The sequence below is a fragment of the Chionomys nivalis genome, chromosome 1 (genome assembly GCF_950005125.1).
Source record: "Chionomys nivalis chromosome 1, mChiNiv1.1, whole genome shotgun sequence".
In the NCBI taxonomy this organism is placed as follows: domain Eukaryota; kingdom Metazoa; phylum Chordata; class Mammalia; order Rodentia; family Cricetidae; genus Chionomys; species Chionomys nivalis.
This window is the reverse complement of record NC_080086.1, coordinates 42,355,640-42,374,527: the sequence shown is the minus strand read 5'-3', so window position 1 is coordinate 42,374,527 and position 18,888 is coordinate 42,355,640. Positions and strand designations below refer to the sequence as shown.

Sequence of the window (18,888 nt, the reverse complement as noted above, 5' to 3'; positions counted from 1 at the left end):
TTCGACTGGCACCAGTGAACAATGAGAAATTGCAGATCTATTCAAATTCACAAAGTATAAATAAAACTGAAGGAATACCTAACTAACAACTAGAAGAATCAAATGGAACAGAGATCATGGTAACTAAAATGTCTCTACGCTTAGCAATACAAACTCATCAGAACAGGCTCTAGTAAAGGGTGAAGACAAAATCATCACCACAGTAGAGATGCTGTCAGGTCAGACGAATGACTTCTAACTAAATCCTAAGGCAGGGACCTTGATAACTTCATAGGCTGCATGCAAGAGAACAATGCTTGCGTTTTCAAACAGGACACAAATATTTTTGTTATGCACGGTGAAACTACAAAATTTTCAGGACTTTTTGCTTCAGTTCTTAGTGAAATTTCCTGTCCTGGACCATTATCCCCACAATTAGTATACACGACATCTTAGGTCTACACAGGGAGACTGGAAACACTTGCAGGGTTGGACGTTATAGGCAAAAACTGAGAATGGCTCAAGGAACACACACATTCAGTGAAAGCTGAAACTTGATCAATTTTACTCTTTCTCAGTTGAAATGTAGATAGACATAGGATATGGTGCTGATTTGAATGTTTTCTTAAAAGGAATAAGAAAAGAAAGTACTGTTTTTAAAAAACAAAAACCTTTAACATTAACAGAGGGTGTAATAGGTGGCAATATGCCCCATCTTTACATAATTTGAGAGCACTCAGCAGAATCCTGTATCACTTACACACAGACCAAGTAGATTTAATCATAATGCCCATATATGGTCGTTTGAATGAGAGGTACACCACAAGCATATATATTTGAATGCTTGGTCCCAAACTATTTAGGAAGGATTGGGGTGTGTGGGGTGTGTGGCCTGGTTGGAAGAGGTGTGTCACTACAGGGTGGGCTTTAAGGTTTCAAAAGCCAATGCCATTCACAGTTAATGCACTCTCTCTCTCTCTCTCTCTCTCTCTCTCTCTCTCTCTCTCTCTCTCTCTCTCTCTCTCTCTCTCTCTCTCTGCCTCCTACTTGTAAATAACAGGCTTTCAGCTACCATTCCAGTGCCCTGCCCTTCCCACTTACTGCCTATCTGCCTGCCTGCCTGCTGCCTATCTACCAGTCTGCCTACCTACTGCCTATCTGTCTGCCTGCCTGCTGCTTGCCTGCCTGCCTGCATCACTACCATGATGATCTGAGACTCACCCTCTGAAACTATAAGGCCCCAATAAACTCTTTCTTCTATAAGTAGCATCAGTAGTTGTGTCTTAGCACAGCAACAGACGAGTAGCTAAGGCACAGTATGACTATAAGACATAAATTAATTCTATGTGGAGGGCTGTGGGTGCAGTTCCATGGTAGAGTACTTGTACAGTGTGTATATAACTCTGACTTCAAGAAGTCTGAAAAATAATCATCTACAGAAAATATGCTTGAAGGGTATGTTGAAAATTCCACGGAAATACTATCTCTCTCACTCTCATCCTTGCTTTTGCTCTTTGACAGTGCTGAGATCAAATCCAGGGACACATGTGTGCTGCCACTGAGCTACATTTCTAACTCACCCTTTTTCGTTTTTTGGTTTTTTTTTTTAAGATAGGGCCTTGCTATATAGCTCAGACTGGCCTTGAACTTGTTATCCTTCCTCTGCCTCCTGAATGCTGGGATTACGGGTGTACAGCAGCCCACTGTTAATTTCTTTTTTGCACATACTGATTTCTCTTTTTTAACTTCTTTTTGAGATAGTGTTTCTCTGTGTAGCTTTGGCTGTCTTGAAACTCACTCTGTAGACCAGGCTGGCCTCAAACTTCCACCCATCTACCCCTGCCTCCCAAATTCTGGAATTAAAGGTATGTACCACCACTACCAGGCACAAATGGATTTCTTAAAGCTGGGTATCCTTGGGTATGAGTAATCTACCTGTAATCTACCTTGTTTCTATAGGGGAGTTGATGATATAAAGACCAACATTCAACTGGGGAAAGGAAGGTTAGACTCATTCTTTTCCTTGATCTAAGTTGAGTCTTAAAAGACCTATGCCAGGAAGGTTGAGTGGTTAAGAGCACAAGCTACTCTTCCACAGGACCCAGGTTCAATTCCCAGCATCCATATGGCAGCTCATAATTGTCTGTAACTCCAGTTTTAGGTGATCCAATGCCTTCACACAGACATGCACGCAGGCAAAACACAAATGCACATGAGATAAAAATAAATTCTAAAAAAAGACCTATGCCTTGAAAGTGCACATTACACAGGCATTGTTGACCCCACGTTACCTCATGCACCTCATACTGATCAGGTGCCTTGGAACAGGCTGGAGGAAAGCAACTGTGCCCTGTTACCCTATTATATTAAGTTCTCCCCTTCCAGGACTATCACAGTTACTTCCTGAGCCCACACCACACACTGACTCCTAAGTCAAGCAAACAACTATTCTTTTCAGTAAAAGTACAAATGACAGAAGCACTTTATCTTATCCAATCATCCAGCCCTAGACTGCCCGTTCCAAATAACTCTGCAGCTCTGAACTCACCTCAACCCTGATGAGCAGGCCAGTATCTCTCCCTAAAGAAAAGCTGCCTTTTCAGCCAGAGAGATAAGTCATACTAGGTCTAAACCCTGCTCTTTCAAAAACTAAATGCTCCAACACAATACCTGAATGATAAGCTTTCTTTCTGCCAGACAGGTATTAAAAACTTATTACGTGAGAGTCACTGTACCAAGGATAAAATAGTAAACACACAATTTAAAGCCAGGCATGGTGGTTCATGCCTTTAATCCCAACACTCAGAATGCAGAACCAGGCAGATATCTGAGTTTGAAGCTAGCATGAAATATAGAGGGAGTTCCAGGAGAGTCGGATATACACAGAGAGACCCTATCTCAAAAATAAAGAAAACAAAACAAATAAATAAAAACAAAACCCATGAGGCATTCAACCCACCTTACAAAATGAAATCTAGTTAAGGCAAACATTCATGAAATACCTACACAATCATGATGATAGGAGAGGTGAGCAGTACAGAAGAAGGGCACAAGAAGACACAAGATCACCTAACACAGAGATAGCATGTCAGTCTAGATTGTGGGTGAGTAAGACAGGGTGTTGTCAAATGGGCCTCCCAGGGGGAGTAGAGCTGAGATCTGACCACAGAGATGAAGGTGGGCATTCAAAGCATCAAAGCAGGTGGACACAGCAGCCTCTACCCAAGTGCTCTGTCTGAGTTGTTCCTGAGATCAGTCACCCTCAACCTATGGGGGTATGCTGAAACAATCTCTCACCCAGACTTTCCAGGACCAAAAACTGTAGGAAATTCCTCAAACCACTGACAAGCATTGCTGGAAAGCACAGAAGGCAGCTTGAGAAAAGCAGCTGGAACAGGAAGGAACAGCATCCACTACAGCGACCTGAGTGTGAGCAACCCACAACGAGCGGGGAAGGACTGGAACTCTTACCGCACAGACTTGACACTGGACCCAACAGGCTTCCCTTCTTGCACAGAACCTCTAACTAAGGAGAAATCCTACAGGTAAAAACTCACCTAACCAAAACGGGATGACAAGAGGGAGAAAGGGCAAGGAGGCGCTGAGTAAATCTGCAGAGCTACTCTAGACCAGCTGACAATGAACAACAAAAATGACTCAGGTTCAAATCCAACCAAAGTCAATAAAGCAGTATAAATTAAACAAAAAGTCATTTCACAAATATTACTTCAGAGACCCAACAGAAAAAAACGAATAAAATTTTACCTTAAGGTAAAATAAAGATAAAGGTAATTCAAAAAACAAGTAATAAGCATGATCAGAAGGTATGCCATGATAGTACAGTGCTTGCTTAACAGCACAAGATTCTAGGCTTGACCTCACTATCACCCCCCAAAAAGTAAAATTATCTTACAAATAAAGGCTTGAAAAATGGGGAGGGAGCAGTAAAGGCACAGAAAAGCACAATAAAAACAAAAACAATAACAAATAAAAAGTTCGGATGTTGACCCCCAAGCCTGCCTTGTCTGCAAGGTCCTTAGCTGCGGAACAGTTTCCTGCCATTTCACTAAGGCTACCAACCCAGAGCAGTGAGTCCCTGACTAGAGGGCAGGCCTCAAGGTCCCTGCCAGGGAAAACGGGCCCCCGCTGCTGTGATCTGCTGGACCTGCTCTGCCTGCGCCCTACTTCCCTTAGTCCCTGGCTCATTGGGGCATCCAGGAGTTCCTGTGTAGGTGCCGAAAAGTTTCATCGGGACGGGTGAGTGTGTGCTATCCTGGGGCGGACTGTCCCGGTAGAGAGCACAAACACCCCTCCCCCAGCTCCTGCTGCAGGGCTTTCTCTCCTACACACCCGCCCCCACCCCCACCCCCAAGCCTGCCTTGTCTGCAAGGTCCTTAGCTGTGGAACAGTTTCCTGCCATTTCACTAAGGCTACCAAACCCAGAGCAGTGAGTCCCTGACTAGAGGGCAGGCCTCAAGGTCCCCGCCAGGGAAAGCAGCCCCCGCTGCTGGGGCTGCAGTCTCTGCTGTAATCTGCTGGACCTGCTCTGCCTGCGCCCTACTTCCCTTAGTCCCTGGCTCATTGGGGCATCCAGGAGTTCCTGTGTAGGTGCCAAGAAGTTTCATCGGGACGGGTGAGTGTGTGCTATCCTGGGGCGGACGGTCCCGGTAGAGAGCACAAACGCCCCTACACTAAGGCTACCCAACCAGAGCAGTGAGTGCCTGCCTAGCGGGCAGGCCTCAGCAACCCCCCCGAAAGGGAGTGCAGGCACCTCCAGCTTGTACTGCAGTGTCGCCTGTGTTCTACTGGACCCCGCCAACCCCTTGCATTCGGCCTTCTTTACACGGGTCATTGGAATACCACACATCCATGTTTTGGTGTTGAGGAGTTCATCTGGAAGGGAACGGTTCCTGCCCCTACACTGAGGAGATACACCTAGACAGTTAGTCACAGCAAAGACTGGTCCAAGACATCAGGCCTCTCCTGGCTCCATTTGAAGGAAAAGATGGGCAGGCGCCAATGCAAGAATTCCCCCAACAACTTGAAAGGCAACGTGACATCACCAGGATCCAGGAATCTCGAAATGAGAAGTCTACACCCTAATCCAGAAGAATTAGAAGAATTCGACTCAAAAGTGAATTTTATGAAAATAATAGAGGACCTTAAACAGGAGGTGAAAAACTGCCACAACCAATTAGAGATTACAAACAAAAAGGTAGAGGAAATGAATAAATATCTCAAAGATACCCAAGAAAGCCAAGAGAAACAAGAAAAAGTAATCAAACAGGTAAGGGAAACGGTTCAAGACTTGAAGAATGAAGTGGAAGTAATAAAGAAAACACAAACCGAGGGAAGGATGGAGATGGAAAATTTGAATAAACGAACAGGAACTACAGAGACAAGTACCACCAACAGATTACAAGAGATAGAAGAAAGAATCTCAGACACTGAAGATACCATAGAGAAAATAAACACTCTCATCAAAGAAAACAGCATAACCAACAAATTCTCATCACAAAACATTCAGGAAATCTGGGACACAATAAAAAGACCAAACCTAAGAATAATAGGGATAGAAGAAGGAGAAGAAGTACAGCTCAATGGTCCAGAAAATATATTTAATAAAATTATAGAAGAAAACTTTCCCAACCTTAAGAAAGATATTCCTTTGAAGGTCCAAGAAGCATACAGAACACCAAATCGACTGGATCAAAAAAAAACATCTCCTCGTCATATAATAATCAAAACACAAAACATACAGAATAAAGAAAGAATATTAAGAGCTGCAAAGGAAAAAGGTCAAGTTACCTATAAAGGTAAACCTATCAGACTTACACCTGATTTCTCTATGAAAACCATGAAAGCCAGAAGGTCCTGGATAGATATACTGCAGAAACTACGAGACCATGGATGCAAGCCCAGACTACTATACCCAGCCAAGCTTTCGTTCACTATAAATGGAGAAAACAAAGTTTTCCAGGATAAAAACAAATTTAAACAATACATAGCCACAAATCCAGCCCTTCAGAAAGTAGTTGAAGGAAAATCACAAACCAAGGAGTCCAACAATGCCCACAATAACTCAGACATCTAATGACCCTTCACCAGCACAACTTGAAGAAGGGAAACACACAAACTCTACTACCAAAGGAAAGAAAGAAAGAAAGGAAAAATGACCGGAGTTAACAACCACTGGTCATTAATATCACTTAATATCAATGGACTCAACTCACCTATAAAGAGGCACAGGCTAAGAGATTGGATACGAAAACACGATCCAACATTCTGCTGCTTACAAGAAACACACCTCAACCACAAAGACAGACATCTACTCAGAGTAAAGGGCTGGGAAAAGGTTTATCAAGCAAACGGACCTAAGAAACAAGCAGGTGTGGCCATATTAATTTCTAAGAAAGTTGACTTCAAACTAAAATCAATCAAAAGAGATGGAGATGGACATTTTTTTACTCATAACAGGAACAATTCACCAGGATGAAATCTCAATCCTGAATATATATGCCCCTAATATAAAAGCACCCACTTATGTAAAAGAAACGTTACTAAAACTCAAGGCAGTCATCAAACCACACACACTAATAGTAGGAGATTTCAACACTCCTCTCTCACCAATGGACAGGTCAATCAGACAGAAACCTAACAGAGAAATAAGAGGATTAAGGGAGGTAATGAATCAAATGGACTTAACAGACATCTATAGAACATTCCACCCAAATAGGAAAGAATATACCTTCTTCTCTGCAGCTCATGGAACCTTCTCGAAAATAGACCACATACTCGGTAACAAAGCAAACTTACACAATTACAAAAAAATATCGGTAACCACCTGTGTCTTATCAGATCACCATGGATTAAAGTTAGAATTCAACAACAATGCTATTCCCAGAAAGCCTATGAACTCATGGAAACTGGACAGTCAACTACTGAACCACACCTGGATCAAGGAAGAAATAAAGAAAGAAATTAAAGTCTTTCTTGAATTCAATGAAAACGAAGACTCAACATACTCAAACCTATGGGACACTATGAAAGCAGTGCTAAGAGGAAAGTTCATAGCATTAAGTGCCCACTTAAAGAAAACGGAGAAAGCACACATTGGAGACTTAATAGCCCACCTGAAAGCTTTAGAAAAAAAAGAAGCAGACTCACCTAGGAGAAGTAGAAGACTTGAAATAATCAAATTGAGAGCTGAAATCAACAAAATAGAAACACAGAAAACAATCCAAAGAATCAATGAAACAAAAAGCTGGTTCATGGAGAAAATCAATAAGATTGATAAACCCCTATCCAAACTAATCAAACGGCGGAGAGAGAATACGCAAATTAACAAAATCAGAAACGAAAAGGGAGACATAACCACAGACTCAGAGGAAATTCAGAGAATCATTAGATCTTACTACAAAAACCTGTATGCCACAAAATTGGAAAATGTTATAGAAATGGACACATTTTTAGATAAGTACCATATACCAAAGTTAAACCAGGACCAGGTGAACAATCTAAATAGACCTGTTAGTCGCGAAGAATTAGAAGTTGTTATAAAAAACCTCCCCACCAAAAAAAGCCCAGGTCCAGACGGCTTCAATGCAGAATTCTACCAGAACTTCCAAGAAGACCTAATACCTATACTCCTTAATGTATTTCACAATATTGAAACAGAGAAGTCATTGCCAAATTCCTTTTATGAAGCTGAAGTTACTCTGATACCAAAACCACACAAAGACACAACCAAGAAAGAGAACTACAGGCCAATCTCACTCATGAACATCGACGCAAAAATACTCAATAAAATACTGGCAAACCGAATCCAAGAACACATTAGAAAAATTATCCATTATGATCAAGTAGGCTTCATCCCAGAGATGCAGGGCTGGTTCAACATACGAAAATCTATCAATGTAATCCATCATATAAATAAACTGAAAGTAAAAAACCATATGATCATTTCATTAGATGCTGAAAAAGCATTTGACAAAATTCAACATCCCTTTATGATAAAGGTCTTAGAGAGATTAGGAATACAAGGGTCGTTCCTAACTATAATAAAAGCTATTTATAGCAAGCCGTCAGCTAACATCAAATTAAATGGAGAGAAACTCAAAGGTATTCCACTAAAATCAGGAACACGACAAGGATGTCCACTCTCTCCATACCTCTTTAATATAGTGCTTGAAATTCTAGCAATAGCAATAAGACAACATAAGGGGATCAAAGGGATTCAAATCGGAAAGGAAGAAGTTAAACTTTCATTATTTGCAGACGATATGATAGTGTACATAAGCGACCCCAAAAACTCCAGCAAAGAACTCCTTCAGCTGATAAACACCTTTAGTAGCGTTGCAGGATACAAGATCAATTCCAAAAAATCAGTTGCCCTCCTATACACAAAGGATAAGGAAGCAGAGAGGGAAATCAGAGAAGCATCACCCTTCACGATAGCCACAAATAGCATAAAATATCTTGGGGTAACCCTAACCAAGGAAATAAAGGATCTATTTGACAAGAACTTTAAGTCAATGAAGAAAGAAATTGAGGAGGATACCAGAAAATGGAAGGATCTCCCTTGCTCTTGGATAGGGAGGATCAACATAGTAAAAATGGCAATTCTACCAAGGGCAATTTATAGATTCAATGCAATCCCCATTAAAATCCCATCAAAATTCTTCACAGATCTTGAGAGGACAATAATCAACTTTATATGGAGAAACAAAAAACCCAGGATAGCCAAAACAATCTTATATAATAAAGGATCGTCTGGAGGCATTACCATCCCTGACCTCAAACTCTATTACAGAGCCTCAGTATTGAAAACAGCTTGGTATTGGCATAAAAACAGAGAAGTCGATCAATGGAACCGAGTAGAAGACCCTGATCTTAACCCACAAACTTATGAACACCTAATTTTTGATAAAGGAGCTAAAAGTATTCAATGGAAAAAAGAGAGCATCTTCAACAAATGGTGCTGGCAGAACTGGTTGTCAACATGTAGAAGAATGAAAATAGATCCATATCTATCACCATGCACAAAACTCAAGTCCAAATGGATTAAAGACCTCAATATTAGTCTGAACACACTGAACCTGATAGAAGAAAAAGTTGGTAGTACTCTACAACATATGGGTACAGGAGATCACTTCCTACGTTTATCCCCAGCAGCACAGACATTAAGGACAACATTGAATAAATGGGACCTCCTGAAACTGAGTAGCTTCTGTAAAGCAAAGGACACTGTCACTAAGACAAAAAGGCAACCCACTGACTGGGAGAAGATCTTCACCAACCCTGCAACAGACAAAGGTCTGATCACCAAAATATATAAAGAACTCAAGAAACTGAACTTTAAAATGCTAATGAACCCAATAAAAAAATGGGGCACTGATCTGAACAGAGAATTCTCAACAGAAGAAATTCAAATGGCCAAAAGACACTTAAGGTCATGCTCAACCTCCTTAGCGATAAGGGAAATGCAAATTAAAACAACTTTGAGATACCATCTTACACCTGTCAGAATGGCTAAAATCAAAAACACCAATGATAGCCTTTGCTGGCGAGGTTGTGGAGAAAGAGGCACACTCATTCATTGCTGGTGGGAATGCAAACTTGTGCAACCACTTTGGAAATCAGTGTGGCGATTTCTCAGGAAATTTGGGATCAACCTACCCCAAGATCCAGTAATACCACTATTGGGAATATACCCAAAAGATGCCACATCAAATGACAAAAGTATCTGTTCAACTATGTTCATAGCAGCATTGTTTGTAATAGCCAAAACCTGGAAACAACCTAGATGCCCTTCAATGGAGGGATGGATGAAGAAAGTGTGGAATATATACATATTAGAGTACTACTCAGCAGTAAAAAACAATGACTTCTCGAATTTTGCGTGCAAATGGATGGAAATAGAAAACACTATCCTGAGTGAGGTATCCCAGACCCAAAAAGAGGAACATGGGATGTACTCACTCATAATCGGTTTCTAGCCATAAATAAAAGACATTAAGCATATAATGTGTGATCCTATAGAAGTTAAATAAGAAAGTGAACCCAAAGAAAATCATATAGTCATCCGCATGGAGAGGGGGAAGTAGACAAGATTGCAGGGCAAAAACTGGGAACTTGCGGGTGAGGTGGCATGGGGCAAAGGGGAAATGGGATGAGAAACATGAGAAGGGGAGGATGAGAGGAGCTCGGGGGATTGGGATGGTTGGGATATAGGAAGGATGGATACGGGAGCAGCGAAGTATATATCCTATCTAAGGGAGCCATCTTAGGGTTGGCAAGAGACTTGACTCTTGAGGGGTTAGCAGGTGTCCAGGGAGATGTCCCCAGCTGGTACCTTGGGCAACTAAGGAGAGGGAACCTGAAATGACCCTATCCTATACTGATGAATATCTTGCATATCACCTTAGAACCTTCATCTGGCGATGGATCGAGGTAGAGACAGAGTCTCAATTTGGAGCAACGGTCTGAGCTCTTAAGGTCCAAATGAGGAGCAGAAGGAGGGAGAACATGAGCAAAAAATCAGGACCACGAGGGATGCACCCACCCACTGTGACAGTGGAACTGATTTATTGGGAGCCCACCAAGGCCAGCTGGTCTGGGACTGAATAAGCATGGGTTGATTCCGGACTCTCTGAGCATGGCGGTCAATGAAGGCTGATGAGAAGCCAAGGACAATGGCACTAGGTTTCGATCCTAATACATGAACTGGCTTTGTGGGAGCTTAGCCTGTTTGGACGCTCACCTTTCTGGAACGTAGATAGAAGGACCTTGGTCTTCCCGCAGGGCAGGGAATTTGGACTGCTCTTCAGTATCGAGAGGGAGGGGGAATGGAGTGGGGGGAGGAGAAGAGGAGTGGGGATAGGGGGAGGGAAGTGGGGGGAGGGGGCAATATTTGGGAGGAGGGGAGGGAAATGGGAAATGGGGAGCAGGTGGAAATTTTAATTAAAAAAGAATAAAAAAAAAAAAGTTCAAATGTTTAACCCACAATGCTGAAAATACAGATTGAAAAAGCAAACCTGTACCTGAAAATACTGACCCCCAGTGAGTCGTGCCACAACACACGTATAGAGCAAACACCACACACTAAAAAGGAAAAAACACTAGAACGCTCAGGCAAAAACAATAAGCAGTTTTCCAGGTAAAAGAAAACGTAGCCGACTTTTCAACAGCAAGACTTTATTCCAAAAGAAAACAAAGGGTGTAAGACAGTCAAGAAAAACAAATGTGGACCAGACATTTCCTCTCCAGCAAAACTGACCTGAGAGTTTAGAAGTGCCTTAACACTGCCAACAAACAGATATGAAGGAACACTGTTCCCACGGACACTTCCTGAAGAAGCTAGCAGAGACTGAGCCTCATGAATCAGAAGGCTGAACACAAACTTCCTTTTAGAACTCAGTCTAAGGAGTTAAAAAGCAGAACACACTCCATGTGGCGGAGTCCAGGTTTCAGTAACAACATAAAGTGGTCGGACTGTCTTAGAGCTGGGGATGAAGAGGAAACCACAGGGCAGGATCTGAGTTTGCTTTAACCTGTTCTCAGTCACCACAGAGCTCATGCTGGCACTGATGTGTGATCCTGGATGAAGTCCTGAGTAGCTGTGGGCTAGACCCCTCTGCCCCTGTCCTGAGAAACAGGATATAATACAGAACAGGCTAAGTTAAAAACCCAGAAATGAAACTATCAACATGAAACTGTGCGGTATCTTATTTATAAACTCTGCTTGTTGATGAGGCAATGCAGCAGCACTGAACACATACACACTCACACACACACACTCCTCTATTGAGCTGTAGTTGTGATCTGAACAAAGAACATTCTTCTTGTCTCTTTGGCTTGAACACTTGCTCCCCAGCTGGAAGCACTTTTTGGGAAGCTACTGAGCCTTTAGAAGGTGGAGGTCTGCTGGAGGAAGTACAACACAGGGGCAGGCTTTGAGGATTTTAGCCTGGTCCCGTGTATTTTCTCTCTGTTTCCTGATGCGGATGCAGTGTGATCAGCCAGTTGCCTGCTCCCAGCTGCCACGCCATAAAGGACTCTTTCCTCTGAAACTTTGAGACAAAATAAAGTCTTTCTCCCCTAAGCTGCTTTTTGTTTGGGCATTCTGTCCCAGAAAGAAAAGAGAAACTAGTACAGAAACCAGGGCTTCTTACAGCAAAGCTAATACCGCACTGAGGTGGGCAGATGCTATCATCAGAAAAAGTAAAGAAGCCAGAAAGGACTCCTAGGCTCAGTTCAAAAGAACCCAGAACAAGGTTCCTTCATGGGCCAATGAAAACAACTTAAAATTAGACTGTGGGGATGGTTGCCCAGCTCTAAAAATATACCAAACCAACTCTGAATTGTACACTTAAAAGGTGAATGGTATAATATATAAACTACATCTCAATGCAACTGTTTAAAGCAAGCGGAGGGGGAGGGAACATAACGGGGCCTATGTGAACTTGAAAAGACATCCTGTGCTCAAAAATAGTCGTGTGGCCTTCAAAAAAGATCATGGTTCCAAGTGAATGAAATATATAACATGTTTAAATCCATGAACTCTTTAAAATTTTTAAGTATAGTTCTTACATAGATAGATAGATAGATAGATAGATAGATAGATAGATAGATAGATAGAGTTGCATCAAAATTATATAGAACTAAATACATATATGCACAATGAATACACATAAAATTGGTGCAACCAGCCAAAAAAAAAAGAGGTTGTATCACCTGTCAGTTCTGGCTGTGAACTACAGTTAAACAGGATAATATTATCTGGTTCCTGTGCTATAATTATAGCACAGGAAACTCAGTGAGGACACACCCTCTTTTACAACTCCCTGTGAAAATATAACTATTTTTTTTAAATATAACTATCTTTAAAGGAAATTTGGTTTGGGGTGTCTTCTGTTCCTTTGTTTGAAGTGGGGTCTTATGCAGCCAAGGCTAGTCTTGAATTCACTATGTAGCCAAGATTAGTACTGATCTTCTGATGCTCCTGCCTCAACTTCCTAAGTGCAGAGATCACAAATGTCTGCTAACATGTCCAACTTTAAAAAAAAAATCTTATTAACAAGAATAGTACTTTCTCTTTCTGTTTATCCTACACTGGGGCAACAGGAGCTTGAAAATCACCACACTGAAATATGGTAGGTTTGAACACCATGTGTAGTTGACGCTTGTAAAAAGTAAGGAAGGTAGAGACACTGAATAAATTAAATTGTATCAGATACTCCTGAAAACTCACACCCTGAAAAAAATTAGTAAAATAAAAAGGAAGAAATAAAATAAAATTTTTATTCTTGTTATGGATTTGATTCACTTGGAATCATGATCCCTTTTGAAGGCCACACTTTGCTATTTTTGAGCACAGGATGGCTTTTCAAGTTCATGATCTGGTGAAATAGATCAGTAATAGAGTGCTTACCTAGTCATAAGTCGTCAGTCACAAACACACAAACACACACACACACACACACACATACACACAAGCATGCACTACTGACCACACACCTACCTGGTGGTATGTGGGGGGGGATTTGAAGCTGGGTATCTTTGCAGAGTAATAAGCAACCAATTCACTTCTTTCCATGTTTTATTTTATGTGTGTGGGTTTTTGTCTCCATGTATGTCTGTGCACTATGTGCATGCAGTGCTCTACAGGGGCCAGAAGAAGGCATCAGATCCCCTTGGACTACAGTTATAGACAATTTTTTGCGGGTGTGCTGAGAACTGATCCTAGATCCTCTAGAAGAGCAGTCAGTAATTTTAACCACCGAGCCACTTCTCTAACCCTGTAATTCTTTTGTTTGTTTGTTTTTTGAGACTCGGTTTCTCCGTGTAGCCCTGGCTGTCCTGGAACTCTCTCAGTAGACCAGACTGTCCTTGAACTCACAGAAATCTGCCCGCCTCTGCCCCCTGAGTGCTGGGATTAAAGGTGTGCACCACCACGTCCAGCTTTTTCCCTTTAAAGCTGGTAAAGGAACAAGCATTTACCTACCATTCTTGTGTAACCTGTACCAATGATTAAGAAAACAGTTAGTGGAAGGAACTACCACTCTGTGAAAGGCTTTCCATCAATAAATTCAAAACAATTAGGATCCCATCATCCACACTCCCAATGAATTCATGGACACAGCCACTAAGCACAGCATCAGCTGATATGACAAAAAGGATGGAGAAGCAGACACTAGCTGCTTTATGCTAGAGCAGTGGTTCTCAACTTCCCTAAAGCTGCACCCCGTTAATACAATGCTTCATGTTGTGGTGACCTCACCATAAAATTATTTCATTACTACTTCATAACTGGCATTTTGCTACTGTTATGAATTGTAATTATCAGATATACATACATATCTGACATGTGACCCCTGTGGGGCTTGTGACCCACAGCTTGAGAATGTGACCCACACCGTGCTAGAGGAAGCCACCACTATGATATTCACGACACAGGTACACCATGAACTTGGTCACACTTTAGAGCTCAGCTACTATCTGCAGGAAATGCAGACCAGAGACAACAGGTGAACTGTATTGCAGCCGTCAATCAGTAATTCAGACTGGGCAAATCTACAAGCTTAATATTCTATGGTCTTCGGAGGGTAAAAATTAATGAGAAGACAAATGCAGGATGTGATGGAGAGCAGATTAGCAATGCCTTGGACGAGCATTTCTTTAAATGGTCAAGATTCACCGTAGGGTATACCCCTAGGTGATGAGAGGAAAATGAAAGGCAAGGAAGAGCTCCCTTTCCAAACCAGGCCAGGGGCTACTTTAGGAACACAATGGATGTGATCAGTGTGACACACACAGGGGGCAGCTGGGGCAGGTGGCAACTCTAATTCCTGATCTGGGTGATGGGGGCAAGTGTGCTCCAGCTTAGGATAAAGTAGTAACACAGTTAAACCAGGTGACTGTCTGTATTTGTGTTTTACTGGACAACAAAAGAATAGGTAAATTCATACCACCAGAGCTAACTGGAATGAACAGAACACAATTCTGAAAACAAGCACATAAAAACAAATGCAGTTACTATATTTTTACCACCTGATACAGCTTCCGCAGGGTCCCTGTGTTGTAAACAAACTAACGTCAGGTGATAAGCACATTCCAGAACTCAAACGAGCCCTTCTTTTGACTTGAGGCGTACAGATGCATGAAAGGTACTGTGACTCCAGGTCACCTCCCACTGTCTCATCTACCTCCTGAAGTCAACCTAAATTAATTTCACGGACATCTCAAATCCTACCTTACGGAAATGTGAGGTCTAGTGAGTGGAGATAAGTCAGGCCAACAAAAAGATGGGATAAAGCTCTCCCAGGCCATCAACAGACTTGCTTTACTCATCCAACCCTTTCAAAACAACCTTAAAAGGTTTGCTTTTCCATTATAAGCGTTTAAGCAGGAGGCCAAGCCTGCAGCCAGGTGAGAGGTGCTCGTCCTCATCCTAGCTACAAGCACACACACTTCAGTATGACTCAGGGCACCTCTGCAGCCTAGCAATGCTCCATGTCTGTCTTCACGCCTAATGCATTAGTAATTCCTAAGAGACACGACGCCATGCATCTGAAAGGCAAATTACAGAAACAGGAACAGATGGGCTCCTTCATCTGAACCCCGTATCTTAAAACAGGAACCACACCCTGAGATGCTTGCCAGGTCGTCATCACTACCCTGAGCTGAACTCATTCCCATCAGAAAAAAAAAAAAATGGAGGTGGGGAATCAGATTGTATAAGAGGCAATATTAACTGGCAATGAACAAACTGGAATTCAAAAGGATAATCATACCTTTTAAACATTTACTAAAAACAAACATGAAAAATGTCCTGACTCACCAGAATACAATTTTATAATTTGAGACCAAGACAATTTCATTCCCCCTACCCCAAGTTGTTCTACATTGGTTGGAACACAGAGAAAGCATGAGCCAGAAGGGGTCCACTTCCTGATGCTGCTACTCCCAGGAAAGGGCACAACGACATTAACACTTTAGGATGAAGTTCAGGCAGGACTTTTTTTATTTTATTCTACACGTGAAGGCGTTTACCTGCCTGTAAGTCTGTGCACCCCAAGCATGCAGTGCCTGTAGAAGCTAAAAGAGGGCATCATACTCCCTTAAACTGGAGTTTCAGATGGTTGTAGCTTCCATGCGGGTAGAGGAATAGAACATGGGTCCTAAGAGGAACCAGTGCTCTTAACTACTGAGCTATCTATCTCTCCAGTCCCCACGCATGAATTACTTAAAGGGAACGTGAATAAAAGAGGAAGATTGGGGTGAGATTTCTTCATCTTCACCCTCCATATCTGTCTTCCTTGCATTGTTATACTCCTCCAAGGCCCACTCCCTCTATCTCCTGCTCTGCAGTCTCTGTCTACCATGTTGTGAGAACTTCCTAGCTAACCTCGCTCTTTCTCGTTTTTACATATTCATGAGACATAAATACAAACAAATATCTATAGATCTGCTAAACTAGTTGACACAGGAATTCCAAGTTCCTTCTGACACACAGTACTTATAGAAGCCTAGCCAATTGTCTCTCTGTATTCTCTCTGTACACGATGTATACCCCTTCTCTAAGGACTAGTTACAGCCCCCACTTTTTATGGACAACCCCAGCAAAACAACTCCTCCCATGGACACGACTTTGCATGGGGATTCATGAGTGCTAACGAAGCTCTAGCTCCACACCAGCCCTGCCAAGATCAAGGCTTTGAAAACACAGTCTGCAACACTCACTTAGCCTCCATTCTAAAAACGGCTTCAAGTAAAATACATCCAAAGCACAAACTGGATTCTACTTAGAAGCATAGCGTCACTCCAAGGCACAAGCAAAAACTCAAAGCTCACCAGAAGTTCCATCAGACGCCATCCTGGGCTTATATATTTCCAGCCACAGAAGGCACCCTGACCCATGGGCCTGTGACTCAGAGCAAATCTACAGCAGGAAAATGGCTAGGCACCAGGAGGGAGAGGAAGGTGGTATTTGTAGTTCCTGATGAGACCCAGAGAAATAAGAGAGCCACCTTGAGAATTACTTACTGCCTGGTGGATGTGCGCCTTCACTTGCTCACTCAACATGCCTTCAAAGACAAAGGAGTCGCCAAACTTCTCTGCCTATAAGGAGCATAAAAAAGAAAAAGCCAAAAAAGGTTAGAGTCACGGGCTTCAAGGCTACCATTTTTTTTCCCACAGTGCTATTATGGTGATTCTTCCCATCCAAGAGGACTCAGGTTTTCCCTATGACTTCCTGAACTACTCAGAAATGACTCAAAAGCATCCAATTTCCTCTCAAACAGGTTCATGTCACTTAGAAGACATCTCTCACATGAGGCCTGGTTAGCTGATACGACTACAGACTAGAAGAGACTGGATTTTGAGAAGATGAATGCCCTGAGAAGAAACATATTTCTCCCGATATTGTAAATAACTCTGAGAAATGACAGAATTTAGTGTATATGATATTACACAAGCAAGCTGTTTGTCCACTGCCCTGCTCCTAAGATCTACCTTAAAGAATTAAACGGCACCGCTTGCTGATGCTCTGCCACATTCCATGTGTTTACAGTTGCCAAGGGACCAATCTAAGCATCAGGAGGAATCTGCACTTTAATCACTTTTTGACAGTACTATCACAACTCTTCATTAATATTTGCTCCAAGAGTGGAGCTCTTATACCTTTAGTACCTGTGACTCTATTGCTCTACCTTGCTTCTTACGTTGCCAACTGCTCTTACACATCCGTGAAACATAAGGACTCATCTCCATGGGGCTCCCCAGATCCCCCCAGAGCTCTGTGCCTGCCTATGTGAACTTTTTATACTAGGCCAGCCTCTCTGCAGCTTGTGCAGCTTCTTAAAACTCCAGCCCCAGAGATTCTAATTACGGAAGCTGAAAGGAGGCCAAACAAGATGCCTTGTTAAGTCTGGGAGTTCTAACACACCAAGCTCAAGAGAAATGCATGACTGGCTGTAAGCAGTCCCTTCTATTCTCCTCGCTTTAACCATTTAACAGTTCTTGGAATCCCCCCGAGTCTCCCCATCTAGGCCTGGCCTATCCTAAACAGATGAAGTTAACTGAGTCCTGAACCCTGTATATCAGGCCTTACAAGAGCCTCCAGTCTGTTTTTATTGATTAGATATGAATGTCTTCTTCACCTCTGACAGTATTGGTATGATCCTACCAATACCACGATGCCTAACAACCCAAGTCACTTATTCATTCAACAAATACGACACCTACCACCTAGGGCTAAATCAGGGATTACTGTTGTCGGTATTTCATAGTCATGGACTCTGTCCTTTTATACATTTTTACCAACAGATATTAATTATATGTAAATAAAGGATTTGATGATGGTATTTTCATACATGTAGAGAAAGCACTTGGATCCTATGTACTCATTATCTTATCTTCTTCCTTTCCTCCTTTCTATAATCATCCTCTCCTTCCCAAACAGAGCCTTTTCTCCATCCCTGTCCCCATGATGGGGAGGGGGATAGGTGGGTGTGCATGTGGAGGGGGTGTATTGGAGTAGCTTTGTGGGGGAGGGGTGAGATGGGGTGGAAATGGGGTGGGGGAGGTATATGTGTGTTCCAATGAGTTTAATTATGGGTGCTTACAGGAACTTGGGTAAAAGGTTATTTAGGAACATCGGTACATGCCCTTGGCTATACAAGGAAATTGTAGAAAATGGCTCTCGCTCTCCCAGTGAGCACTGACTATAAATCCTCAGGGAAGGATGGTCTCTGTTCTTAAGGGGCTTAAATGTGAGGGCAGAGATAAAAGTGACACTGGAAAAAATCATAAGACTAATTAATACTTAATTCTGCTTGTATAAGTTAAAACAGTTAACAGCCTCCTGGCAGAGTGAGTAGAAGGCTCCTTGAAAAAGGGACAATCCAG

The 18,888-nt window shown here is 42.2% G+C and overlaps 1 protein-coding gene across 1 annotated transcript in view; it reads right to left on the bottom strand.

Annotated features, from left to right (window-relative positions):
• Positions 1 to 18,888, bottom strand: part of Sumf1 (sulfatase modifying factor 1) — a 91,508-nt gene that overhangs the window by 62,465 nt on the left and 10,155 nt on the right. The window contains exon 3 of the mRNA XM_057775709.1: positions 17,026 to 17,100. Within this exon, the coding sequence (XP_057631692.1) occupies positions 17,026 to 17,100 (75 nt within the window). The remainder of the gene's footprint in view (positions 1 to 17,025; positions 17,101 to 18,888) is intronic.